We start from the raw sequence: 23,236 nt of genomic DNA, 5'->3' as shown, positions 1-23,236 counted from the left end.
ACTTGAACACCAAAGACAACATTTAAATGAAATTTACACACACGTTGTCACTGTACATAGGAACATAGGGCAATGGAATGCTGCACATCTTTCATTGAATTGGCTACCTGCCTAGGTAAAACAGCGTGCACATTTTGCAATTGCAATCGTTGAATTCTTTTCCTTTTTTTAGAAGGAAGATGTCATAGCAAACGCCACGAATGCCCTAATGGGTATTGCAGTCTTGAATAGGAACATTGTCAGAGAACTAAAACGAGAACGGTCACCTCCTAAATCCACGCCCTGGCGCCTTGGCAGAGTGTTTCATGAAATGGAATTTTACTATGAACACCAGCTGTGCGAGTTACGCGTAGAGATGAGATTGCGGCGGATACGCACACCGAATTGTGTGGATTTCAGCGTCATTCCAAGCGCACTAACACAACCGGAGCACGACCCTGCCAGGCGCCATGACCGCCAATTTCTCATGATCCGGGACTCCCAGAATATCGTGCGAGGTTACGAAAATGTGTTTCGGAGGATTTACGAAATGTCGAATGGGGAGGAATATGACCTCTAAAATCACCATAAAATAATGTTTGCTGTTTAGAATTATGTGTAAAATAATAGGCGCTTGCATTATTTATATTTGACTGGACTGTTGTCAGAGTTGTCGATTTATTAACACTCATTGACGAGTGAACTTGGGGTCGGGCCATCCCCACACAAGCCCCTTGCCGATCCCTGGTTCAGAGATCACCAGGATAGGCCTATCGCCGAATGAAAGATTTTTGTTTCAAGCGGTTCTTTTGCGATCTTTGCAGAATCAGCTCATTCCTTCAATAGGATTAGGTCATAAAAGCGGTACTATTATAGTAATCTAAACGTTGGATGGTCTACTCGTTGACGAGATTGATAAATACTTGTTGCGTTTGCTATTTTGGGCCTTCTTCCCTTATGAGCATGTATTTAATAGATTTACCTGGTTCTCCCGAGGTTCCCATATTAAACAGACGCCGCTTGATCATATAAGCACTGACTGGTGCAATGACTGAGCAGGGTTAATAAATAAACTTCTGATCAGGTAGACAGTGCTGCTCGTAGCAGTTCTGCAGGCATAGAGAGATGAATATTGCCTTTATGAAACTGCTCTCATTAGCTACGATTACCGCTCCCTGCATACCGATGTATCAAGCGTTGTTCGTCAGCCCAATGGCTTGACAATGACCCTAGGACTCACGAACTCCGCTGATAAGCCTGCATGTCACCAACAGAAAAACGAGTTTTTGGTGAAAACACTGAGAAGGCCCTAGCAGCAATTGGTTTGCAATGGACTTTAAAGAGGCCAAATTACCTACCTCATTTTAAATAAATGTCTCTTATTTTGGAAGCCTACAACTCTGTATCAGTATCAGTATCCAACAGACTCCAAATGCCCGATATTTTATTGATTACGTTTCACTACTGCTAGGGGCAACGTAACAAGGGCCTATTCGGCGAAACCAAATTCGTCCAAAACCTTCTAGGAAGTTGACCCACTATCTACAAGACTAGGTCTACTCCACTGTTGACATACTTTGATGTGGTGCCAATTATAGTCTTTATTGGCACGAGTGTTCTCATTAGCAATGAAGCGCGAGAGAGACGATGGGAGGGTCGGGACAGATTGCCGGGCCCTTATCGTGTCATTCCGTGGGAAAGCATCACTGGTTCCACAGTTTAAAAGAAAGTTGGGGCAGCATCCCTTTAAATAAAATTGCAAATGACACTCAAAGAAATCAATAGCACGAAGTTTACGCAATTTTAGATTAGGCGTTTCATTCGGTCTGAATAATTATGTTCAAAGGGCCTGCAATTTCATAGGCCTGACGTTCAGCCTGACCTCCTATTTATCTTTCTTGGGCCCAGTATCATAAAACTGTAATGCCGCCCCATCAGTCAAAACATATGGTTATGCTTGTTCCTGGTTTAGTTTTATGCCAATTTACCAATGAAGAGCATAAGTAGGAGTTATGAGTAACGAAGCGGCTTAAAGATTTTACGATACTGGGCGCTTGACGTAGCACTGCAGCCTCTCAATATTATTCAGAATCCTGTAGGGGTAGGCCGATTTCAAAAACACACTGAATTTACATTTCTTGAATAAAAACAAACGAAATAAATGATATTTGAAATAATATGTTTTAATGACGCTGTTAAGATCAATGTATTTGTCAATTCAATCTGAGATTGACATACATGTATCATTTATGTAATAAAAATTGATTTGGCCTACCGTGTTTGAAAGTGGGCCATCTTCCAAGAATGTCTTGATAAATATTGATTCGGAGAATGTCGCCCAAGTATGTTGCCTACACTAGCCTGCGATAGTGATTTTATTATCAGTTTTGGTGACCGTAATTTATTCATGCGACGGGAATAGGCGAAGTTTTCTTTTAAAAGTGTGAGGTTTATTTAAATAAAAATTCAAAATTTCTGGAAAAATTTAAATTTCACGATTTTCAATTTTTGCGAATTCTAACATTTCTTTCAGTTTTCCCAATCAGAAATATATTTTTCGCGATTTTCATTTTTCTCGTTTTCTGGTGTGTGGTCGTCCACCAACATATCATTTAAAACATTGTTTAAAAGTTTTTTTTATAAAAAACAATGTTAAATCAAAGTACATGTAAGTACATGTACTATAATCAGAAAAAAAAATCAAAATTCTACAAGCAATTTCTGAGTCATTATATAGTTTCAAAAGAAATTGGCTTGAACTCTTCTCGAGTCGAAAATACAGATAATATTTTAAGAAGATTCTTTAAAATTATCATCTCAGCTTCCGTGTACAATATACATGAGAGTGTGCATTCGTGCCATGATTCCTATAAGATTCTAAGTTAAGATCTTAAGAAAGAATCTTACACGGATCTTGTAAAGTTTGTAATCTTACAAGGATACTTTAAAGGTTGTATATTCACATATGCACTAAACTTATCCTCACTAAATATATCTTTTAAGAATCTTCTCGAATTGATTTTTGACCTGGAATTGTTGTACAAGCACTGATGCACTATATAGCACCACGTTGACCATTGTGCAAATTTAATTTTATATTGATGGTGATATAATCATTATCACAAAAGCATGTTTATTTTCCCGAGATTTGCTTTAAATAGGTGGGGTAGTTAACCGAGGACCTCATAATGGCCTGAATTCCTGATAATTTTTTCGTAGGGAAGGAACACCCTAAGACGATGTACGAAGTGTAAGTTCCATAACTTTGGAAGGTTTGTAAGTGTTCATCATACGGGTTTTTTTTAACGTTTACGACCATTGATACATGTATAACTTGGTTGAAAAAAAATAAAGACTTCTATATAATTTCATATATGTATCTTTCAAATAGATTTAATTTTTTGAACATTTCATTTAGATGTTGACACACCCGGTGCGACATACTCGATCTTTTAGTCAGTGCCAACGGACCATCTTGCATTTCTATCCGGAGCAACAGGTGGATTTGTTATGGAACTGCTGAACTGGATAAAAATCGTCCACCATTCGTTTTCTGCTGAAGAAAGCAATGAAAATTATCCTGACTTCTGATCGAACAGACACATCAATACATGACGAATGGAACTAAAATTAGCAAAACATCGTAAGCATTTCAATTTATTCTAATTTTCGGAAATAATTTTCCAATTTGATCAATTACATGCTTTTGCTTTTGTTTTTCTCAATCACCACTGTTCGGTGAATGCGCCTAAGCTACATACGTCAAACCCGCTTACAAAACTATACGACTCGCAGCTTTCGTTTCGAGGTATTCAACCTAAATTCATGTTTGCAAAACACTTAAGAGGTTTCACATTTGTCACACAAAAAATCCCGTCCGGAACTGCAAGTTCATTTTGATTGCTCTGCTGACCCTGGTAGCGAAGGAGGCAGCCAAGAAGCGCTGATTTGATTGGGTAGTTTCCAGTCCGGAACAGAAACTCTTCCGGCGCGAACTACCACTTCCGGAGCCCACATGCGAATTTTCGATTCAAATCTGGCTGCTACTGCTGATCACTTCGCTTGGTTGCAAAGTTTGGTTTAGGCATCAAAAGTTTCGATTTCGATACATCACCTAATAAATACGATGGCCAAGATGGATAGAGCTGAAAGTTACCGAAGTTCTCTCCGAGAACAAGACGCCAAACAGTGGTCAAAAAGCTGCACAACGACGTGTTTTATTGACGAAAATCGGACATTCGACAACGTGAAAACTCAACTCATTTGCAAGAAATTAACTGAAAATGGGTAAGTAAATGTAGAGTTAAACCCCCTGTCCCTAGTATGTAAGGCCACTGGTTGGAACTCATAAATATTACAAATATTTCCAATAGTCTCATTATTTGATGATGTTACATACTGGTACCCAAGAAATAGAGAGTCGTAGATAATGGTTATTGCAATGTATAATTGCCTAAGATGCATGCTTAGAAAATACTTCAGAACGTTTCGAAATGCATTCTCAACAATTGCTTTTATGATAGGCCCCGACAAGTCTAGGCGGTACATGTATCTCATTTCAGAAATTTTACACGATCATGTTAAGATACAGGTTTTTCGGCCAACACAATGCGCACCCCGTTGAGTTTTTTTTTTGTAGATTACGCCGAGTTTTCACTTCGATGAAAGTTTTTTTACGGGGTGTATGGTGTTGGCCGATAAAAACATTAATTTTTTTTCAAAGTTGAAAACCTTTATCTTTATCTTAAATCCAGTGACCATTCATAACTCACAGCATCATGGAGCGGCCCGTTTGTTCAAAACAAGTGTTGTCACTAACGCTGGCGTTAACTTGGCGTTATAAAGTCTAAGGGCAAAACTGAAGGAGATAACGCTATGTTAAGTTAACGCCAGCGTTAGTGACAAAAGTTGTTTTGATCAACCAGGCCCAGTTGTAACAACAGTACCGCCTCGCCTGTTGTGGTAATTGTGTAATGCCCAAAACTATTGAATGATTGGCCAGGGTGACATGGCCTCCAATTATGGTTGATTTATAATGATGACGCCATTTACCTGGAGTAGTAGTTGAGCCGCAGTTCCATTGAAACTGATAACGCGGAAACAACGGAAAAAAAAGGCCTAAGGTCCAACCTTACCGGATCGGAACTGTTTCACTTGACACAATGGTGTTGAAAGGTGCTTACTGGTTTCTATCTATTATGTCATCACCAACGGAGAAGCTTTTTAGAATTTCAAAGCTCTGCCAAGAATAAGGCCTAATATGATAATTGACGAATAACTACAGTGATGTTCTCCATCACAATCATCATAAATCACGGAATTATCTAATTCCCAGGCACCCGTTAGATACCACCTCGGCGTTGAATCATCATGCAATGTGATTAATTCAGTACATATTTCTCTTGACCTTGATAGTGTGATTATGATTATATAGTGCCCTAGTTTCGGTTCTTGTAAACAAGAATGTCATATGTCAGTCTTTATATGCATGATTGTACTTCCTCATCGTGTACTGAGATAACCTATTAATAGTTGACCAATATTGGGAAATAAATAATGTATGGCAAATGTATTCAGTGAATACCTCCATGGTGGAATTCACCTTAGAAACCAATGGCGGAGTTTCGGTTCCTGTCAACACTGAAGTCGAGTCGTTTTGAAAGCAAACTGCGAGTATTCCTATGGTACCGCCGATGCCTTGCCTACGTGGCTTACATGTTTTGGAACTCAACCAACGTTTTAGTGATTTTGATTTTGACATTTACTGTGACAAACAAACAAACAAACAAACAAAATTCCAACAAAATCTCTTCTCACTTCTACAGATCTCAAATCGATAATCCAAACGATAATGATGGTCGCATCAACCATGATGACGTCAAGACTGGTCTGTGGGGCGCCAGTACCGCTCGCGACTTGTTCATACGATTACTGGAATGACCCGTGCAATGAGGGTGATAAGCCTATGGGTCCCGCGCTAGGTTCGAAAGGAGCAAAATTCTTTAAACAGCGGGCCGTAAATTTCACAAAGATGGTCATGAACTTGGAATGGAGAAAGATGGCATTTGTAAGTTTATGATTTAAACTATGTAATCGAGTTCCTCGGACTGGGTTTTGACACGGCCCGGATTCTAGAAGGCACATATACAACAGTCAGAATGATGCAGGGCGACTCGAAGAACTGAACAGTAGGGATTTCGCAAAACCCCGACAGACTAGCGTGAACTCATGTGAAAGAAAGAGATAGGCTAACAGGTGGTACATGTACATGAATTTCTGACCAGTCGGGCTTGATATAGGGCCTATATTAGTATATTTGACCTTCCAATAAATAATAGTGGATGGTATTACCAAGTTTACAAGGACTGACCTCTTAATGTGTAAAAGAGAATATGAGTATTTTTCTTTATCTGTATTAGTACAGGTAAATGTCTATTCAAACGACATTTGGAAGAGTCTAGCTAGTAATGACCGGTTTGGTTATGCATGTGAGTCTCAGAGTGTAGTCGCATTCCTTTGTAATTTGTAATCCGGCATCTTTTAATTCTAAAGATCGTTCTTCAGATGATATTTTCAGTCATTTATAACATGTCTTTTTAACTTAATTTCCAGATGATTGATAGTGGAATTAACGAATCGTATGCAGGAGATCTTGATGCTAATCTTCCATTGGTGGAAGGGTTCCCACCCATACCAGACAGCGCATTGGATAGGAATGAAACGGTACGTTATGATATTCAAAGGACATTCGTTCAGGTTTTTTATCTTTAAAGCAAAGTGTCAGTGCAAAATTCTTCAATAGCACTTTATATGTACATGTATTGTAAACTGAACTACCTTAAAGGTCTACGCCGTTCGTTAAAAATTTTGAATTTGAAATTGAATACGAATTCAATTGCGAAAATACTTACTGAATATAATTTTCAGCATTGCCTTTGAGTAGACAGATATACAAATACTATATATACCAATTTTCAAGAAATTTGTCTTCATAATAACTGCACTACGGCATTGTGTATTAGTGAATTTCTATTTAACTGGACCACATTGTCAAGTAATTACGAACGGTGTACCCCTTTAAAGGCGCTTTGCATAAAAAATTATCCCAGCCTAATAAAAAAAAATTCTGAAAAAAAACAAGGATCGCAGATACTCCAGTCAGAGTCTTTCTATACAAAGACTCTGCTCCAGTACATTTGGCATTTTCAGGCCAGTTAAAATAAGTGTAAAGGCGTAAACAGCGTTCGCAAAAAGGTTTGAAATTTGTGCTTGAATTTGAAAACTTCCAATTCCCAGGTGTGAACCGATACAAATACTATGGAAACAAAGTTTCAGCAATTTCGAATGCATGACAACTTTACTAAGCATTTTGTTTACCTGCATTTCTTTTTTCCTGGACTGCTAGTAATTGCGAACCTTATATGTAATTTACATTGTATAATCGATGTAAGCTTCTTGCAGTGATAACTGCGTAGTTTTAACTATAGCGCGCTGCAAAGAATCTTGCAGTTATCCGATGCGATGGTAAATGGCAAAATATCTGCTCCTGTTCAGGAGTCAAAGTCATTGATCGCCGGAATTCATACTCAGCGGAACATTGTTAATCAATACCAAACCTGCTATGTAAGAATGCCATGTCATACACTCGACAAATAACGCTATTGTTTATTTTTTCTCCAGGAGCAGGGTGTCATCAGAAATGCCAACCACGCCCTCAGAGTTATAGCGGTCTTCAACGAAGTGATTTACAAAGACGATCCGACAAACGACGGTGTAATGACCCCTTCGAAACTTGTGGTGCGGTTCAAAGAAATGGACGGATACTACCAGAACCAGCTATGCACGTTCCGGCTCGAGATGAGGGCAGGAGGAATGGCCACCCCTGACTGCATCAACTCAAATACAACAATTCCAACTTATTTCAAAGATCTCAATTTCAAACTCGAGACAAGCATGCGAGATAACCGGGCCTACTTCATCATGCGGGACACGCAAAAAGTACTCCGTGGTTACGCGCAGTTATTTGAGAGTATTTACAACGCCACTCAATCTGCCGGTAGCAGCTAGAACCAAGCGGACTTGCCAAAAGCAAAAACGGAACAGATGCTTTTGATAAAATGCGGGCGTACTGTGCATTTAATAACTCAGACGTGGTTTTACACAATACTAGTGCCATACAATGCATATTGTTTCGTATGTATCATATACATGCTTATTATTTATTATAGGGTATGGCTATTCATACGTGACCGTAAATTATTCTAAAAGAATTAAGGCCAAGCCGAATACACGGTCTATTGCCTTTAATGAAAGTCCGATCGCACCTAGGACTAAATTCGCATTGTTCTACTGTCTTATCGAAGGTTTTTCAGGGCCACCCCTATTACATCGACCCTCTTAAAACCCCCAGGCAACAGCTTTCATGGCGGTCGATGGGTCTAAACCGGGTAAAATAGCATACGGGGAACTCTTCACTGTCATGTAGCAAAAGCCAAAGCGCTGATTATGAATAGGCTACCTCTCTGTTATTTGTTAATTTATTTGAATGTTGGCCGTAGATGCACACTACTGCTTCAATTGTATAACAAATTAACTTATTTATTTATTGCAAAAAACGCTACCTGAAATTAAAAAGAGAATAAATGCATGAATAAGTTAAACTTAATTTACATGTAAAAGTTGAGTAAAAAAGAAATTAGATTATTCTAGACGCTGGATACATTTGGTTGTACGTCTGTAACATTGGTGCTATGTGTGGCTACTGCTTTGATATATACATGTAGGTTAGAAACAAGAAACATATAATCGCGCAGTTGTGTCCCAGTGAATTTATAGTGATATACATTTAATCCACTTAATCAAAACTTATACCATACTTAGTATTTGACAAAGCAGCACAACGGTTGTGCCAAAACATTTACTCAAATGACAAAAATACTCAACGCACACAATACTTCAAACAATTACCAGGAAGTTGACCCACTTTCCCGACAAAGATTTAGCTCGTGTTTTGTAAATACATGCGATCATAATCGAGGACTGCATGTGGTATGCAACTCTGACTGAAGTTGTCTTGCTGCGTTGTTTAGCTGTCAGGGATGACCGTCGGATACGTCATGCACTTCGGGTTTTTTTTCGTCCCCAGGTACGCCGCCAGAGAACTATGATACTCGAATGTATACATACAAGACCACTCACTGATGGACATATGAGACTTTTTTTACGCCAATCATATAATTTATCAATTACATGTATTTATCTATCAGTGAAAACTTCATGATAAATGTACAAACGAATATTCCCGCCGTGACGGAGTTCCGTTACCTCGAAAGGCAGCCTGACGTCACACGTCCGATGGTCACCACCTGTTTAGATATCAGGCATGATAATAATAAAATACTATTTCTTGCATAATAGTCACAATATCCCGGGTTTTAAGAACACCAAAGTCAATATATATTGACTAACACTGCTTGAAAATTGGATCAAATATCTTGGGATTCTACCGACGGCTTGACCATTTTCATTGATCCTTGTATTTTCAGTTGGCCATTATAATTTTAGGAGCTGGTCTCCTTTCCCATGCATTTAAATTGATGAGTTTTCTGCTTGGTTAGAAATGTCGAATTTAATAGAGGGATTTCTCTTTTCTTTGGAAACTTTACATACATTGTATCAAATATTAAGGGTTCTTTGTGGAGATAAGAAAATGTAGCCTGGGCTTTTGATTATATCTGTTAACGTTAGGCGCATACATGAATTTTGCTGCTTTTTCAATAGCCTTATGCTATCGCCCTCTGTACGCCAACAACGATAATTACGTGTAACGTACGTAACTCCATAATTTCAAATGCAATTTAAGCTGATTTGGAAACAGAAATATGGTGACAAGCACATTTGGACGGTTTGAACTATTTTTTGAAAGCTTTGGTCCGCATGCAAATGCTTCATCAATTAAAAGGCCTGGTGTCGTTTTAAAAAGTTTTCAACATACATTTCAATCAGAAGCTCTGTCGTTGCATGGTTCAATTTTGCTTGACAGTCTTTCACTTGTTACACATTTTTCATTGCATGTTAACTTTTAGTGATATCGTGAACAAACCTGTTAGAACGTTGTTTATATAATTATCTACCATGATTAATTTTATCGAGGTACCGATTAAGCCTTGTGCATTTGTGTTGTCAAAGTTTTACATAATTTGGTCATGATACTTAGTCATAATAATCAAACCTGTTAGAACATCGTTTTTATAATCATGTACTATTGTTTTCTCGAAGCTACCGATTAAGCCTTGTGCATTTGTGTTGTCAAAGTTTTACATAATTTGGTCATGATACTTAGTCATAATAATCAAACCTGTTAGAACATCGTTTTTATAATCATGTACTATTGTTTTCTCGAAGCTACCGATTAAGCCTTGTGCATTTGTGTTGTCAAAGTTTTACATAATTTGGTCATGATACTTAGTCATAATAATCAAACCTGTTAGAACATCGTTTTTATAATCATGTACTATTGTTTTCTCGAAGCTACCGATTAAGCCTTTTGTACATTTGTGTTGTCAAAGTTTTACATAATTTGGTCATGATACTTAGTCATAATAATCAAACCTGTTAGAACATCGTTTTTATAATCATGTACTATTGTTTTCTCGAAGCTACCGATTAAGCCTTTTGTACATTTGTGTTGTCAAAGTTTTACATAATTTGGTCATGATACTTAGTCATAATAATCAAACCTGTTAGAACATCGTTTTTATAATCATGTACTATTGTTTTCTCGAAGCTACCGATTAAGCCTTTTGTACATTTGTGTTGTCAAAGTTTTACATAATTTGGTCATGATACTTAGTCATAATAATCAAACCTGTTAGAACATCGTTTTTATAATCATGTACTATTGTTTTCTCGAAGCTACCGATTAAGCCTATTGTACATTTGTGTTGTCAAAGTTTTACATAATTTGGTCATGATACTTAGTCATAATAATCAAACCTGTTAGAACATCGTTTTTATCATCATGTGCTATTGTTTTCTTGAAGCTACCGATTAAGCCTTTTGTACATTTGTGTTGTCAGAGTTTTACATAATTTGGTCATGATACTTAGTCATAATAATCAAACCTGTTAGAACATCGTTTTTATCATCATGTGCTATTGTTTTCTTGAAGCTACCGATTGAGCCTTTTGTACATTTGTGTTGACAGAGTTTTACATAATTTGGTCATGATACTCAGTCATAATAATAAAACCTGTTAGAACATCGTTTTTATCATCATGTGCTATTGTTTTCTCGAAGCTACCGATTAAGCCTTTTGTACATTTGTGTTGTCAAAGTTTTACATAATTTGGTCATGATACTTAGTAATAATAATAAAACCTGTTAGAACATCGTTTTTATAAACATGTGCTATTGTTTTCTTGAAGCTACCGATTAAGCCTTTTGTACATTTGTGTTGTCAAAGTTTTACATAATTTGGTCATGATACTTAGTCATAATAATCAAACCTGTTAGAACATCGTTTTTATCATCATGTGCTATTGTTTTCTCGAAGCTACCGATTAAGCCTTTTGTACAATTATGTTGTCGAACTTTTACATACTTCGATCATGATACTTTAGTAGTCTAAATTAGTAGTTTACTTCACTGGTGAAGACCTTCATAATATTTTAGAATACTTTTAGAAACTATTATATTCTTTGTTCAATATCCACGACCGTTTTTCTTGAGTCCGACATTTAGGTACACTAACGATGTTCCAGTCTGGTCCATATCCACCGGCGTATTCTTGGGCCTGATAGACTGGGACACGAAACGGTATATTGTGCAAATCGCGTGGACCTTATTGAAGGAATATCCTTTGCACCAGCGGAGCTTGGAACACTGTACAGCACACCCGAGGTGGGTCTGGGCTGGTTTCGTCGAGGCTCGGAATGATCCCCTTTTTTCGGACGCGAGCTGCTGGTCGGAGGCGTATTGGCTGTCGAGCATCCCTGAAGGAAATGCATTGGAATAATTACTACGCATCTTAACAAAGCCAGTGTGGCGTCAGTGTTAAACTGTTTTTCGCCGCGTCAGCAATTCTGTTCAATTACAACTCTGAATAAAAATCCATCAGACATGATACGGCCCTTATATTTACAGCTGGGTTCCTTGGCTCCTGCTCAGTCACGTAACCACGTTGATGCGTGAGTACCAACGCGAACAGGATGCCATTTTGGATCATCCAGTACTTCTCACGAAATGTGGCGTAGGTGGCAGGTGCGTTAAGATACCAAAATGATGCCGCTCGATCAGCCCAGAATTAACTGATGCAGACAATATGGGAACTGGGTTACCGGTATATGTTTCTGTTGGTTTTGTCGGGACTTTACGATCGCTACTTACTGTGTTGACGATCGGATATCAATTGGTGGGATGTGTTGTCCGCACCTGTGCCACGCCATGACGCTAATGATGTAATAGAATTAGAAGAGGGTCTAAACCTCGATCTGCTTGGAACGGCAGCGTTCATCCAACCTGGTCTTTATTGAAAATGCCAAAGGAAGTGTTGAGAAAATCAGTGTGTCGCCTACACTCCCAAACAGCGGTTAAAGTAAATGTCCGAAACACATATTACGTAAAGTGTACTCACCGTCTTTGAGGTTATCATATTCAGTGAAGTCAATGTCCTTGTCATCATCAGCAAACACCTCAACCTCGCACAGTGCAAGGTTGGTTGGGGAATCAGATCGCAGGCGGATGGCGACATACCGCCCCCGGTGTGAATTGCAGTGTATCTTGTACACTTGGCCATTTTGTGAGGCGCCATTGTGCCTATAGCACACAGACTCCCTTTCCCAGTTTAAAGGTGGCTTGTCGTTTGTTATCACGACATCGAAATTTGCAAATTGACCTGGAAGGAAGATCGATACATACATTTATTCCAAAGTGATCTCACTGATTCCATGTTGGTTCCCGTTTCGCTCAATAGAGATTGTGAGGGGCGATATTGGCGCCATTTTCAGCCATCAATGCGGCCGGATGTCGTCGCCCTCTTATTTCTCACGCATGGTATCGAAATTTTGTGCAGGTTTCACATTTACATTTGTTTTTGTTGACTTTTCCATTCTAGCTTTAATTATAATAGTGTGATTGTAAAAAAGGCCATGGTCACCACGTTGTGTTTTGGATCAGCAATAGTGACTTTCAGCACCGTCAAAACGTATCACAAATCCGTATGGAAAATACGTATGGCGCCTACGGGTAGGTGGTACTTAGGTAGGACATAAAATGAGCTTCAGCATCGATAGTCCATCCGTGTGCAATTTGTGAACAGCTGAAGAGATACGCTGCAATGAAAACGCCTCGGATTTCTCCCAAAGAAGCATACCTCACAAACGAAAGCATCATCAACGTAATCTACAATATTTCTCAAACCATGATATAGAGATGGAAAGATGATGATAGAAATCTCAATTCAGCAGCAAATGCTAGTTAAATTGTTGAATATCATACGTATTGCTTCCCGCATGGAATGCCGTTCTTGCGTTTTACCGTATACTTATGGGATTACACTTGTAGCCCAAACTACACACCCTGATGACGTCGTACGCAAAATTGATAGGGATACGTATAGCCTTATGTGGGCAGGCGATTAAACGTTGCTGAACGTCTCTATTGTCCATGTTGAAAGTCTCTATTGTCCTGTCCTCTGTTTCCTCACGTACACCGTCTTCTTATACCACTCATAAGCAATAGGATTTACCACATGCGGGACGGTTTTCCTTTGCTCACGTGATGAATGGGTTTTGTCCATTTGCTCCGCCTCGGTCACGCCATCAATAAAGCCCGAGCAAGATTGTCTGGTATCACAGCCTATTCCATTCATTTAAAATCCCATTGACCAATGGTAGTGGGTGTCTCTGGTCATAGGACCGCGCCACGATCTGAGCCAATCAGTCCAATCCACTAGGCCTAACCTTTGTACCTTTGTATTAGGTATGCGAGGCGTTCACCCCTTCGGGCCTCTTAAATATAGAGCCCAAAGACGGTATGCGTGAGGAAACAGAGTATTTACCATGGCGAGGTGATCTGCTGCTCGTACATTCTGAATAACTTTGATGTGGTTTTACACAATACTAGTGCCATACAATGCATATTGTTTCGTATGTATGAGAAACACGCTTACCTGGTCTGGCGAACAGTGTACAAAGGACCCGCGTGGGTTGCCATTGTTCAAGCAAGATATATCAATAATCACGTTGACTGCCAAAATCCTTGTATGCTTACCTCCATTCCGCATGACATAGATGAACATAACCCCGATGGGATACTTTTGGCCAAGGTCCACGTACCACCAGGGATTAGCAATGGATGTGGTGTAGGAACAGTGCTCTTCCCCGAGACTGTTCCGTGTGTTCCCATCCACTGCCAGTTTTGCGGGAAGAAGAACTCTTTTTCGCATGTCTGATATCCATACATATCCTGTCGATATTTGGTTTGTAGGTTTGTTTCTTGATATGCAAACATCTGAAACTGACATGATATAAACATTATCCGTGGAGCGAATGCAAACCGCTAGGATGACGCAATGTGTCGAGACAACTCCGCTGGAGAACATGCAGTCAGGGATGGCCACTCATTTATGTTGCTGAACGCTCGTAGTCTAAAAACTGTAAATCGGTCGAAAAATAAGCTGGCGCAATTCCAGCAGTTGGTGCTTTGTAATCAGTTTGATTTCGTGTGTGTTTCGGAGACTTGGTTAAACGCAGAGGTAGCAGACGGTGAAATACTGCCGCCTTCGTACACCATCCATCGAAGGGACCGCAACTCGCAGGAACAAGAACGTGGTGGCGGCGTTCTAATGGCATGTAGATCGGACATGCCGTCGTACCGTAGAACTGATCTGGAAAAAGAAAAATCCGAGATTCTTGTGTGCGAGGTCAAACCAGATTCTGACGAGCCTTTTGCTCTTATTGTGTGCTATAATCCACCGGATGATGTCGATGAGCAGATGGCGTTCCTGGGGGACCTCAGGGACGTTCTCAAAAGTTGTGAGGGAGAATTCAGCAATATTTGTCTCTCAGGCGACCTAAACATTCCGAGCATCAATTGGGACACTGTGTCTAGTGTCAATGGCTCTCATGTGTCTGGGGAGTTTTGTAATATCGTGAACGATTTCTCGTTAACACAGCTCGTCCTCAACCCTACTCATAAGCATGGAAACATACTCGACTTAATTCTGACAAATCAACCAGAGCGATTCAGTGACACGGAAACATGGCCAGGAATGTACGATTCTGATCATTTTCCCGTAGTGTCGAATTTCCGTACTAGAATGCCCCGTCGTGTTGGAATTTCGCGCGTTGTTTATGACTTTACGCGTGCGGACTACACAGGTCTAAGGTCATTCCTTTGTAACGAGCTTGGTCCCAACTCTGATTTCTGTTTGCAAAATGGCCAGGACGGCATTGACAATTTGTGGTCAGAGTGGCTAGGTGTGTATAACACTGGATTAGACCGCTTTATTCCGCGGAAAACTATTCGTGACAAAAGCTATCCGCCATGGATTGACCGCGAAGTGAGACGCATGTCAACAAAAGTGAATGCTGCCCGCCGCTGCGCAAAAAACAGGAACAGTGACTCTAGTTGGAGGAAATACCGGCGCCTGCGCAATGAACTCAGAAATTTGACCCGTGACAAATACAAAGCGAATGTAAACAATCTTGGATCAGAAGTGCGTAGAAACCCAAAACGTTTTTGGAACTTCTATCACGCAAAAACCAAATCAAACTCTGTACCAGAGACAGCGAAGCTGGGCAATGAGTCTTTTGTGACTCCTCTGCGCAAGGCAAATGCCTTCAATGGTTATTTTTATTCCAATTTTTCTCATCACAACGACTTGAGAAAACCTGATGTTACCATGTATGATAATTATAACCTTGATTCTGTTAACTTTACAGCAGTTGAGGTGAAATCGGTATTAAACAGGCTGGACAAGACTAAGGCCTGTGGGCCTGACAGGGTCTCTAATCGTGTTCTGAGGGAGTGTGCCTCTACACTGTGTTCTTCACTCGCATTTTTATTCAACGTTTCAATGCAGACAGGTGTTTTACCAAACGATTGGAAAATCGCTAACGTTGTGCCAGTGTACAAGAAGGGAGACAAGCATTTGATTTCAAATTATAGACCCGTGTCTCTCCTATCTGTGGTTTCTAAAGTAATGGAACGTTGCATTTATAACAGTATCTATCCAGTCTTAAGTCCGTCAGTCTATAAAGGCCAGCATGGCTTCTGTAACAGGCGGTCAACGGCCACTCAGCTTGTTCAGTTCCAGCATAGACTGGGCCAGGTCTTAGATAGTGGGGGTCAAACTGATGTTATATATTTGGATTTTGCTAAAGCTTTCGATTCCGTTCCCCATTGCCTCTTATTACATAAGATTCGTTCCTTTGGAATCTGTGGACGTCTTCTGAGTTGGTTAACGTCGTATCTTACAAATAGGAAGCAGAGAGTTGTGATTAATGGCTCGGAGTCATCACTTTTAGATGTACTGTCTGGTGTGCCGCAAGGGTCAATTTTAGGCCCTCTTTTATTCTTATTGTACGTAAATGATATTGCTGAGGTCGTTAGTGACGGTACTGCCATGGATCTTTTTGCTGATGATTCCAAAATGTGTAGGGAGATAGAGTCTGTAACCGACTGTCTGCTACTTCAGACCGACCTTGATAAATTGTACGCTTGGAGTAAACGGTGGGGCATGACATTTAGCCCAAGCAAATGCATGGTCATGAGTGTTACTAGGAAGTTAAATCCGACACACTTCTTTTACAATATCAATGGTTTTGCATTGCCTCGGGTTGATAAATTCAAGGATCTTGGTATTGTCTTTTCTTCGGACCTGTCATGGTCATCTCATGTCAATGGTATTGCAAGCAGTGCAAGTAGAATGTGGGGTATGATCAGGCGTGTATGCGGGCGTACTGCAGACGTTAATTTGAATATCATGTTGTATAAATCACTTGTGCGTAGTCGCCTTGAATATGGTACGGTGGTATTCGACACACATGTGCGACGTGATCTTGAAACTTTAGAGCGTGTCCAGCGGAGGGTGACTCGTCACATTTTAGGCCCTGATATGCCATATGTGGAGCGTCTGCGAGCGTTGTCTCTGCTGCCCCTGTCGTACCGTCGGGAAATCAAGGATCTAGTTTTTATGCACGATTCTTATTATAATGTCCTGGATTTTAATGCACGTTTTTATATAACCCCGGCTGTAAGGGGCGACGGTTTACGACTGGCGCAGCCGAGATTCCACTCGGAGACGTTCGGTGCCTCATACTGGGTGAGGACACCGAAGCTGTGGAACAGCCTCCCGGTCCAATTACATAATTTGAAAAAAATGCATTTTAAATCGTCCCTTAATGTTTATTATTTTGACAGGTTGGATCGTTTGGATGTCGACGACATGTGCACTTTCGTCACTTTCTGCCGTTGTGCAAACTGTCGGCCCACTTAGTGCGCATGTCGCCGGCACCCCGACGACACAACCCATATTATCTGGTGCCATATAATAGGTCTCGACCTACATGGTTACCAGTGTAATGCATGTACGTTTTATTTTGTTCATAATCCAATGTCTTGTCATGTTATATCAAATATTGTACATGTATTTTACACGAATAAATAAATTATATAAGCTATTTAGGTTGAAGACTCAAAAGGGTTGCCATTAACTTTCACTATGATGATGATGATTATAAATTTACTAGGAAAAGATAAATGTTGAAGGACAGATCGAGGACCAAATTTTGTATCTATTAGTCTGGTGGACACGGCACTGCCTAATCTGACGAAGTGGTCATTGTTGATGCAGTTTGAAGTGCTTTATTAACATCCTCAAAATGTTAGTTAAATGTTCTCAAAGTGCTAGTCGATCTGTTTTTATTTTTCATAAAGTTAATGTCACTAAGCTTTTGCTCTGCCGTACGAAAACCACGAGGTCGATTTCTTCAAAGTTTGCTTTTCCTAAATTAAATTTTGGGACCCAAGAGGATTTTTACATTTAAATCACCACGAAACAATTTTTTGTATGCATTCGCGTACCTTGATGAATTGATTTTGGCATTTTCTCATCTGTGCTATTTTGACAAAATATCCAGTTTTTCCCTCTGTTAATCTTCCAATGTGCCAAGCTTCATCTAAAAATAATGGTCCTGTCTCTTTTGCTATTGTTGGAGCACAATGAACTTGCTGTGGGGAAGTTGCTTACAAAGTTACACAGAAATATTCTTATGTACAGCGGAAATGTAAGTAATGATTTGCCATGAAAAAAAAATGTGTTCTTACCTTTGATATGAAATGAAGACAAAATTGAAACACACAAAAGACTGGTCAAGATTTTGTGACACGCATTGCTCAAAATATCCCTAAAACACCAGAAGGGGTAGGCCCATGTCTTTTATTGTCGTGTAAGGTTTAAACCATGGCAGATATCTTTATCCAGACTATGTTAGGGAACGACCGGCAACAAATAACGGTTTATATCGAAATCTACTAGCCATGGCAAAAAGTAAGCTACTAAGTTAAACATTCTTGTTATTGTTTTACAGTAGTATCTGTCAATATTGTCATAAATTACAAAAGACCAGTCATCATTAATTGTAGACAATATCAGTGCCAATGATTAAGAGTCTTATTCGTTGTCCGACAATATGATCTAATGCATGTCAAGAGACGACTAAGATTCTTACCCGTTATCCGAAAATAGGATTTAATGCACACTATCAATGTCAAAAAACGACTATCATTCTTACCCGTTGTCCGACAATAGGAATGAACATTATCAACATCAAAGAATGACTAACTTTCTTACCCGTTGTCCGACAATAGGAATGAACACTATCAATTTCAAGAAACAACTAACATTCTTACCCGTTGTCAGACAATAGGATCTTCCGCACATTATCAATGCGAACATCACTGTGCGAAAAGTATAGGCCATTTTCACGCTCCCACTTTCACGCTCGCTAAAGGCTAAAACACACTTAACTGCCACCAGCAACAAAAACTCGTTGAATGTGTTAAAATCCCACGGGAGTCTCTCTGTCCACTGCAGTGCGTCAACGCACCTTTGTCCAAAACTGACTCTGGCTTCGATTGAACGACCTTGATTGAAAATACACATCAGCGATACTTACCCAACAGTACAAAGTTACTTCCACTGATATATTTGAAACCCGCTCGAAAACAAAGCACGAGGAAGTGGTTTGATCGGTTAAGTGCTGTAACACATAATTGAAGTTTTGAATTCATGATGTGTATGACATGCTTTCAGAAAATAGTACTATACCAACAAATTTGGCTTTCAATTTACAAACAATCAATATTTAGATTACTGTTTGCCGAATATTTTGTTTATTTATCCAATATTTTAAATGCCCAAGAGTGACACCAAGAGTATTTTTGACATTCATGTGTCTTAATTGTATGTACAAGGCACTTTGGGGATTCCGACATGGGTCTGAAGCAAACATTTGCCACCTTTTGTGAAAAATACAACCTATACACATACAAAACGGTGCACGCAGTCACATGGAAATTAAAATACAAAAAAATGAGGTTTAAAGGGCTACGCCGTTCGTAATTACTGGTGGTCCAGGAAATAGAAAAGCACAATACCGTGATGCAGTCTTCATGCATACGAATTTACTGAAGCTTGGTGTATAAGGTATCTGAATAGGCTTGTGGTATTCGACTCGATGACTCGACGACGCGATGGCTCGATGACGCGATCGTTGCTATGGATTTTGCTAAAATACGGAATCCCATGATCCTGGTCTCCGGGCTACCGCTCCAATAGCAGAGGTTTTAGCTCGGCCTTCCCATACCCAGCTACGGTATGTGGAAGGATGTGCCCCCCCCCCCCCCCAGCCATGGCAACTGAAGATTGGTCCCCGCGGTTGACTTTGATATTTAAAGGACTCGCGGAAGTTTCATAGCATGCAAAATGACCGGAGATTTAATTGACAAACAAGCTTCTAGTGGCCAAGGTCAGATGTCATGTGGTAGTCCGTCAACAATCGGAATTTCGCACATGTGCAGTTTTTTAGACTCAGTCACTCAGTCCCTCTTCCGTCCCTTGACATCTGCCCCCCCCCCCCCCCAAGACATCAACCACGACTATATCCTTTGTCCCTCCACCAGTTTCCCCTTATGACATCACTATTTCGGACACTCAGCGCCCAATTTCTGGAAAGGTGTATAGGACATGTAATATTGCCGTGCTGAACGGATATCCAGAGCCAACCTTGTCTCCAGGAACTCGTGTGTCATTTTACCATTGGAATTTCTGCTTGTAAAGAACCTGGGTAGGAGGTTGATCTGAACCAGCTTTATTTAGGTGTATTTAGCTGTATTCACGGTGAGATACTAGTGGCTTGCATAGCAACATGGCGCATGGTTTTATCAAAAATGCGAACTTGTGAGAAACGAAAAATGGTCGGATTAGATACGGTGAAAACAGCTGGAAAGGGGTTGGTAATGATCGGTTCTTTTTTTTCCCTCCACTTATGATTCTATGTATAAATTACAGTCCAAGCAGTGATATTCTTCAAAAAGATTCCAACTCGATCGCGTCATCGAGTCATCGCGCCGTCGAGTCATCGAGTCGAATACCACAAACCATCTGAATATCTGTATGCACAACAACAGACATACTTGAGGCTGCGCTGTCGAGCAAATGTAATGGTAGATGGCGTTACGGTACATTAGGCCTGTATTCATACTGAGAGATCATATTTGTGTGCAATGCATAACTCTGATTCTATATAACGCGTATAACTGGCAGATGGCATTACTATTAGCCTACATTCTCACTGAAATTATAATTGCCCGTGTGAGCATTGCATAACCCTGTGTCTATATCACGTGACTTACAAAGATTGCGCTGTTGCGAAAAACTTACATTATAGTGACAAATTGCTTTCATACTCCTAGCCAGTTATCCTTCAGAAATTATGCTTGCGAGCAATAATGCATTAACTTTATTTTTTATCCTTTTTCTATTATTTTAAACTCGCAGAGGTCATGCTTGCGAGCAATGTGGCGGCAGATGGCATTACTCTGTGTTATCTTGACGTCCCCATCAATGTAATACGGCAGCTGGGAAATAAATTTTGCAACTAAAATACATTGAAATCATCATTTTTCTCTCATGCATGTTATACAAGTTGTGAGAATCCCTTGATGGGCGAGACTTAACCAATCCCATTGAAATATTCAATTCAGATTAAGTTGCTACATCAAAATCATCAAACGAAATTTATTAGAATGATTTTCGCGATAAATTTGGTTAACAAAAGAATATGGCCAAGATACGGGCTCAATAGTAAATTTACTAACACTAGAAACTAGGACACTTGATCGAACATAAAATCTTGTGAAACATCAAATAAAAGCTTAGGTTGAATCCGAACACGATTCAGAACACAACTCATGATCTTGCCTGTACTAATGGGTCTCATCTAAAAAAGTTTTGCACAAAGCTGGATCAGTTGACTGAGCTATTTGTAGCTTTAAAATTAGTCAACTCCTAAAAATCACTCTAATTTCTTCGGTCTATATGCATACATTTCCCGAGGCCTCAGTCCCCAAGGCACGACTGTTCGGTAACTTGAAAAGGACGAATATGATTCTCAAGGATGATGTCAAGTCTGTCCGGCGGTTTCAGCGCGAGACGCCCTAGACTTCACAAACATAACTTCGATTCCTTTTTAATTTCTTACATTTGGGAATGGTAGACCAAGGGTATCCTTCACGCTGTGCCAACACTCCATGCTGAATTCAGGACCTGGAACCATAACCATTCGAAATCTCATAGTGTTAATGACATGATTGATATTGCATTTAAATAAACTTTCAGACATGCCCGAATCTGTTCTACAGTGATCGCTCGAGTACCAGTGTACGTTCTGATGCCCACAACATTTACAATAAAAACGATTGTCGCAATATACGAATTACATAGGCCAGTGCAATGTAACTTGGCATGAAAACGATTTTTGACTCTTTGTCTACAAATTGATATTCAATAGATATCTGTAACACAGAATTAGGATGTAGGTTAACTTTAAAAGGGTCAAATTTTCGATCAACGTATTTCGTCTGTAAAGAAAACATCACAAAGACAAACAAAACCTTTCCTTACGGGAAACCACACAATTTTCCCGCAGCGCCTCTACAAATTTCTTCAACGATTTTTATTTTGCGAATCTTGGGTATTTCGTGAAATACGGGAAAATAAGACGCCCACGAAAATTTTGTGAGTTTTAGACGTCTACTGACGTAGACCTACCATCACCACACACAAAGTGTTTATCTTCAAAGTCCTCTTTGCAGTAGGCAAGAAGAAGGCGGATAGGGCCACCCAACTGAAAAATTAAGCAGCATGTTCGACAAGAGATTATCTCGTATAGATTAAAGCCCAAAAATAGCCCCTACACCATCCCTAAAAGAACTAAAACATGATTCCCCGCCCAGCTTTACATAGGCCAAGCCATGAAACATTGTCAAAATTATGCCCGTCGAAGGCTGACCAATTGAAATGTCACCCAGAACAAAAATGGATGCTCAAATGCTAAACCATTGACGCATCTTGATCTAAACAAAACCGATACTGCACGGTGGGCTCCTTCAGAAAAAATTGTGATCGGCCAGATATTGTCGTTTCTGAAAAAAAATTCTGTACACCAAGTTTTTGGGTCGCAAAATATTTTTCAATCTAGTATTTTCAGTTACATACATATACACTGACAGTTGCACTTTTATCGGCAAATCGGGCGAGTCGATATTCAAAAGTCGCAACCTTCCAGTAATATGAGACATAGGCCTATCCCGATCCTAAATCTGGCCCGGGTTCGGGCACAACAGCCCCATCAACGGGTAAAAATGTGTGTGAGCCAGCAAGGTCTTTGCCCAGCCAGTAGCGGACCGGGATGTTCTACAAGGTCTACTTACCCCTCGTGAGTCCCAGTAACCGAGAACAGGCATCCTCCCAACTTTACTGCGCAAAGATCAGCAGTCAGTGAACGCAGTTATGTATAGGCCGATAGACCAGGCCTTGGTATATTTTTGTCAAATATGGGGTTCGACTCGATTTCAACGTGATAATTTATAGGCATTCAACGTAGTCTTCATATATTCATATGTCAAATTTTGAAGCAGCTGTTTTCTTAACGAATGTGGGTCAATCGGATAACATGTCTATGGCATTTAC

The 23,236-nt window shown here is 39.9% G+C and overlaps 1 protein-coding gene across 1 annotated transcript; it reads right to left on the bottom strand.

The window, feature by feature from the left end:
* Nucleotides 1–21,012: 21,012 nt before the first annotated feature.
* LOC135491628 (glutathione S-transferase-like) lies at nucleotides 21,013–23,010 on the bottom strand. The gene is made up of 4 exons (XM_064777600.1): nucleotides 22,978–23,010; nucleotides 22,316–22,391; nucleotides 21,747–21,811; nucleotides 21,013–21,123 (listed from the first exon to the last, which is right to left on the bottom strand). Exons 1-4 carry the CDS (start codon nucleotides 23,008–23,010, stop codon nucleotides 21,013–21,015), a joined length of 285 nt encoding a protein of 94 aa, XP_064633670.1.
* Nucleotides 23,011–23,236: the final 226 nt, after the last annotated feature.

This window comes from Lineus longissimus, chromosome 7 (genome assembly GCF_910592395.1).
Source record: "Lineus longissimus chromosome 7, tnLinLong1.2, whole genome shotgun sequence".
Taxonomy (NCBI): Eukaryota; Metazoa; Nemertea; class Pilidiophora; order Heteronemertea; family Lineidae; genus Lineus; species Lineus longissimus.
The sequence above is the reverse complement of the archived record's forward strand: the minus strand, read 5'-3'. Positions and strand labels throughout refer to the sequence as shown.

Excerpts from the sequence above, each read along its gene's own strand:
- LOC135491628 (XM_064777600.1), bottom strand. The coding sequence starts at position 23,010 with ATGCCTGTTCTCGGTTACTGGGACTCACGAGGG. Across the intron at positions 21,812-22,315 it reads ACACTTTGTGTGTGGTGATG|GTCCTGAATTCAGCATGGAG; the intron begins GTAGGTCTACGT and ends TTATGGTTCCAG. Across the intron at positions 21,124-21,746 it reads TTGGTCTACCATTCCCAAAT|CTGCCGTATTACATTGATGG; the intron begins GTAAGAAATTAA and ends TTTATTTCCCAG.